Genomic DNA, 5,912 nt, shown 5'->3' on the forward strand with positions numbered 1-5,912 from the left:
CTCATCTAACCCACACTTCCAGAGCTTATCTAGGAGGATGCCATGGGAGACAGTGTCAAAAGCCTTGCTGAAGTCAAGGTACACAACGTCCACTGCTCTACCCTCATCTACCCAGCCAGTCATTCCATCAGAGAAGGCTATCAGATTGGTTCAGCAGGATTTCCCCTTGGTGAATCCATGCTGGCTACTCCTGATCACCTTCTTCTCCTCCATATGTCTGGAGATGACATCCAGAATGAGCTGTTCCATCACCTTACCAGGGATGGAGGTGAGGCTGACCAGCTTGTAGTTGCCTTGGTCCTTCCTCTTGCCCTTCTTGAAGACTGGAGTGACGTTGGCTTTCTTCCAGTCCTCAGGCACCTCTCCAGTTCTCCAGGACCTTTCAAAGATGATGGAGAGCGGCCTGGCAACAACATCCGCCAGCTCCCTCAGTAGCTGTGGGTGCATCCCATCTGGGMCCATGGATTTGTGGATGTCTAGCCTGCCCAGAAGGTCTCTAATCCTTTCCTCCTCAACCAAAGGAAAGTCTTCCCTTCTCCAGACTTTCTCCCTCAYGTCCAGCCTGCAGGATTCCTGAGGGMTGCCCTTAGCAGTRAAGACTGAAGCAAARGTGGCATTCAGTAACTCTGCCTTCTCTGTATCCCTTGTCACCAGGGCCCCCGCCTCAGTCAGTAGCGGGCCCACATTTTCCCTAGTCCTCCTCTTGCTGCTGATGTATTTGAAGAAGCCCTTCCTACTGTCCTTAACATCCCTTGCCAGACTCAATTCCAGCTGGGCCTTAGCCTTCCTCACAGCGTCTCTACCTACTCTGACTGCAATCCTGTAATTCTCCCAAGCAGCCTGTCCCCTCTTCCACATTCTGTGTATTTTCTTCTTCTGTCTGAATTTGTCCAAGAGCTCCTTGCTCACCCATGGAGGTCTCCTGCCCCTTTTGCTGCACTTCTTATTCGTAGGGATGCACCGCTCGAGCTTGGAGGAAGTGAYGTTCGATCACCATCTTTGTGATCGCAATCTTTGCGATCTAGTGAAGAAAAAGTGCTGCCACTTTTATCTACTTTGGTCACTGTTTTACTGGTATTCTGATAAGTTGTCAGTCTGTTTTCCATGGGAACTTTCTTAACAATCTTTTAAAAACCTCACTGTGTGGGAAGACTTCAGAAGTATTCTCGCAATCACAAAATTTTCTTGTACTGAACACTAACAACAAACATGCTGGTTTGAGATTTCTTGCAAAACTTCAGTGGCATAACACTATTATGAGAGAATTAGCAGCCTGCTGACTTCTCCTGTCTTTTCTCTGCAGGAGCAGCAGCTAATTTCAGTTTCTTCAGCTGGATTAAGTTGGTGYTGGTCACCTCGTGCAGGTGGGTACCAGGCACTTGGCAGCGATCGAGGCAGTGTTCGTTGTTTCTTTGACCCACTAATGTCACAGAGAGGCTGGGGGGAGCKGACTTGTTTATTACCTTAAGGAATCCATGTACCACGTCTCGGATACTCAAAGTTATTCTTATTTAAAGACAAAAATAACTGTTTATTTCTGTTAGCTGTCTACGTGGCGAATCATAGCAGGGAGAGGGAGCTGGAGCCTCTCCTGCCTTGTTTGTTGGTGCTCTGGCTGCTAACAATGTCCCAGTGGTTGAAGCTTTATCTTACTGTCCAGAGCTTGCAAACCTGGTAATAAATGAGGAATGGGAGACTATCTCTTCCACATACCCTCCATTGAAAGCAAATTACTGTGGGAGTGGTAGAATAGGCATGCGTGCACCAGCTGTGCTAGTTTTGAGAGAAAATTGGGGGGGGCAGCAATCGCTATATGGACAAAATCAATAAAGTGTTCAGTGAAAAAGTCATTCAGTATTGAGTTTGTATAGGATTATATTAGCAAATGTCATGGACTTTTCCATCCCAGAATATCTCAGGGTTTTTGTTTGTTAGGGTATTAACTGGCTTTGTTAATTCATTTTGGTCCTATTAATAATTAATTCCATTGTGTTTGGGTTTCCCAGAAGAGATAGGACCATYTCTGCCCCTGTACAATGCAGTGGGATTTGAGGTTCCCAAGCTGGTTAGTTGCTTTTCTGCTTGCGATGGGGGAACACCACAGCAAAGACTGCAGAACATGGGCTGCTGTGTGTTACGTGTGTGGATTTGTTGGCTTCTTGTGACAAAAGGAACCTCCAGATGCTGAAGCCCATTGGTATGTGCCTGTGCCTCTSCTCGTGGTCCCCGTAACACAGGTGCATGCCTTTGGAAGCAGCAGTGGGTCTAGCAGAGGTGACGAGACCTCTCTGAGGTCCTCACAACAGGTCCGGGGCACAGCAGAGCTCAGGTCTCCTGCAACGCCATCCATGGAGTCTCTGCCTGACCGGTTGTATTGCTCTGTGTTTAGGCTGTCCTGTCCTGACAAGCCACCAGTGTTGCAGATCTGCTCTGCCATGGGTAGTTTCGTTCATATAGCTACGGCAGTAAAGTTGCATCCTTGTCTATTGCCTGTATTACCAGGATGAGAGCTCAGGTTAAAAAAAGGAGTGAGGGGGCATAGAGGAGGTGCATTATGCTTTGTACATCTCTCTTTTGGAGATGTACCCTTCCTGCCTTTTTCTTTTCCTTTTCACGGTGTCTGSTGGGATCGTAATGCGAGCCAAAGCCATGGGTGAGGAGGTGAGGCGGAGAGCAGGGCGCCCGTGGCTGTGCGGGAAGCACTGCCAGAATTACTCACTGCACGGTGAGTCAGGCCTGGCTGTTCATGCTCCTCACGTTCGTCCGTCCGCTTCCACTGCAGCGCACGGGCAGATTCATTACTTGCAATTTTAGCTGGCTGCGAGTCTGATGATGGAGCAGAATTTTCYTCTTGGACATCCCTCTGTGCCCTGTCAGTGCTGCGGGGGGCTGGGGGGGGTTACATGGCACATTTACACACTGGTACAGTCCTTAGTGCCTGCGATCAGTGTGGCTGACTTGAAAAGGCTCTGCCAAGGAGGATGGATTGGGGAGCTGGTGACAGGATGGAGGCTGAGCCTCGTGTCCAAAAGTGAAGTCTCAAGGTAGACAGGTAGCTGGGTAGCCTTATCCTAATGCCAAGATTGCTGCTCCTGCTGGCATAAAGACAATTTCAGCTCTGCTTGGGGGTTGTATGGGTTTTTTTTGAAGCCCACCCTTGCTGTGCTACAAGAAGGGGAGTAACTTGCAGACCTTTCCCAAGATCTGTTCTCTCAGAATCTAAGCAAGAATGATTGAAGCAATGAATTGGAGGTAAAGGAGAAGTCCCATTAGAGTGCAGGAGAACTGGGAAGTCACAAAGGATCCTTGACACTTCTGACACTCTCCAAGTGCTCGGAGAGGTCTGTGTTGGTGCTGTAAGTTCTGGCAGTTTTGATTTACCGGTGTGCAGCAGGGATCTCTTATAATCAGCCACTGGAATGGAAAGATTGCAGGAAAATCTCAGTTTGCATTTAATAAAGAAAGGTGAAGTTTCCAGCCTATATGGTTGCAAAATAAATACATAAATAAACTTAAATGTACACCAGAGCTTAGGAAACTGTAAGAAGGATATTTATCATTAGCAATGGCTCATGCTTCTCTCCCTGCAGGATGTGAAAAACGTTTGGTGTAGCCAGTGTTTTATTTCTTGTCCCCATAAAGTGCAACTACACTTGAAATAACATGGAACAATTCCAAAGAGGAAGCACAGTCATTAAGAAAATGTATATTTGCCAGTGTCTGGTTGGGTGGAGAGGGGTATATTTTTTGCACACCTTCTAGGAAAAAATGTTTTCTGTTTAACTCTGCGCCTTCCAAGGGCACTGAGGACAATTTTGCCTATTTTCATCATGCCCCTGGTTGAGCTTCCTTTGCTAGTTCAAAGTGTGGCTGCTGCAAACAGTGGGTGACGCGAGCTCCTGTGCTCCTCTGTTTTCAGGAGAAGGCCACCTCTGGAGGAGCACATTGTGGTGACACCATCCTTTGCAACAGTTGGCATGGAGACCACGCAGCTCACGGAGGAGAACGCAGACTTTGCCACCCGCGGCCGCTATCACCGTTCCTCCGTTATCAGCAGAGCAGAGTTTGTGAATCAGTTTTAGTAAAGGAAGGGGAGGTGGGGGGAGAAGAAAATCGAGCTGTCACTTCAAAAAGCATTTCTAAGTGCCTAACTACTGTCACAGTGCCTTGGAAAATACTTGAATATGTGGAAAGGGCATGAATGGTTATTTATGTTTTTGAGGCTTGTTTGTGGATTTCTGTTTAGCTTGTTTGTTTGTGCAGACTGCAACATTTCCAGATTTCAAATCTTACCCCAAAGAAGAAAAAAGCAAATGAAAGGGCTGGTCCAGTGAAGTGATGAGTTATTGAGGACACTCTAATCCTTTTAAAGAATTCAATTATAAGCACTATTGAGCTCTAAATTCTGTTGCTGCCATAAAAGCTTACAACACCCAATTTCAAGTGTCCTCTGGGTGAGAACGGCAGCAACGTGCTCTGTGTCGCAGAGCAGCAGCCGTGGCGGCCGCACTGCCGGACCTGGGCTCGGGCTCAGCCTCGCCACTGATGGATGTGACCTTCTGGGGCAAGTCATTTCTCCCCTCTCGGCGTGAATTTGCCTGCTCGTAATACAGTCGTTTTCTACCTCAGCATTTCAATCACCAAGGTTTTAGAAAGTACTTTAAGGCATTAGACAGAAGGCTGGAGTCAGTGGCAAGTGCAAGAGAGTCATGAAATGTAGTCGCAACTGGAATCAAGCCTGTCCGTTGAAAGGCAGCAGTGCCGTATGATGAACTCCTCTGTACTGTGAAACTGTAAGGTGGTATCTTAGGAGCTTTTCATACCCTTTTCCCACATCCCTTCTGATATGAGAGCTGGAAATGGAAACATAACTGTTCCCAAGTAGAGCATCCCTCAGCTAAAAGGACAGATGATTCAAAAGTGATCGGTCCTGCTTAAAGCCCCGTCCTGTGCTGGGCTCCCCCAAGGAGCTGTTTCTTCTGCTGAGATGATCTGCAGCATGTGAGCTTGAGCCTGGGGCACTGCTGGGTTTCGCACCTCAGACCAAGGAACGGGGGTGAGSCTGCCCGTGTCGGGGTCACTTCTGCTCACGCGGGGAGAGTTGCCTCCGTCCGCGTCGGCCGGGAGCTGGCCACCAAGGGCACCTCCGCGGGTGGGAGCAAAGGCGCAGGGTGCAGGGCACACGGTAAACTGGTGCTGAGCCCCAGCCACACAAATCTGTTCTGACACTTTACATACCTATATACATATTTATACACATATGTACAAATATAYGTGTATATATGTAAAAGGAGGAGTGAATCACTGCCTTTCATTTCCTTTAATCCCTGGACACTTTGGCCTTTATATTATTTCTTCCTTGTTCTGTGAAATAAAAGCTTGAGAAACCAAAAATTCCTCTCCGTGCTTGCTGTAGGACAGCTCTTTGGATGCCTTTGAATTTGGGCAGTTGAGTGTCCCAGCACTCAGTGCCCTTGGCTCTTACTGGCTCTGATGGGTCTCGTCTTGCATTTTGGCCTGGCTGGGGTTTGGTTTTCCTAGCTGTCTTTAAGAGGGAAGCAACTGATCTTTCCTGCTGAAATGAACACAGTGGCAGTCCAAGTGTACTGCAGAAAGCATATTCATTTTTCTAGGCTTTAGGTTTTTTACTTACAAATGTTTTTAACTTTGTCTTAAGCATTAATCCTGATAGACACAAGAGGGAAGTTGTAACATTTGTGTGGCCAGCCTCTGAGTCAACTCAAGTTGTTCTGCGATGGAAATGTGCCTTTCAGGAGAGTTTCCTTTTGTGTACGTCTGCCTTGGCTCCCAGGAGCTTGGATCTGTTGTTCGGATGTGGCTCTGCACTGGAAGTTCCCCAGGGCTCCCTGGGACTCTGACCCAGTGGAGACACCTGTGCTCAGGTGGAGGTA

The 5,912-nt window shown here is 47.8% G+C and overlaps 1 protein-coding gene across 1 annotated transcript in view; it reads left to right on the forward strand.

The window, feature by feature from the left end:
• Positions 1-5,383, forward strand: part of SLC12A8 (solute carrier family 12 member 8) — a 58,399-nt gene extending 53,016 nt beyond the window's left edge. The window contains exons 12-13 of the mRNA XM_085310209.1: positions 1,304-1,364; positions 3,920-5,383. Coding sequence (XP_085166335.1) covers positions 1,304-1,364; positions 3,920-4,082 — 224 coding nt within the window. The 3' untranslated portion in view covers positions 4,083-5,383. The remainder of the gene's footprint in view (positions 1-1,303; positions 1,365-3,919) is intronic.
• Positions 5,384-5,912: the final 529 nt, after the last annotated feature.

Source organism: Rhea americana, unplaced genomic scaffold (assembly GCF_003343005.1).
Source record: "Rhea americana isolate MKP2758 unplaced genomic scaffold, rheAme1 scaffold_313, whole genome shotgun sequence".
In the NCBI taxonomy this organism is placed as follows: Eukaryota; Metazoa; Chordata; class Aves; order Rheiformes; family Rheidae; genus Rhea; species Rhea americana.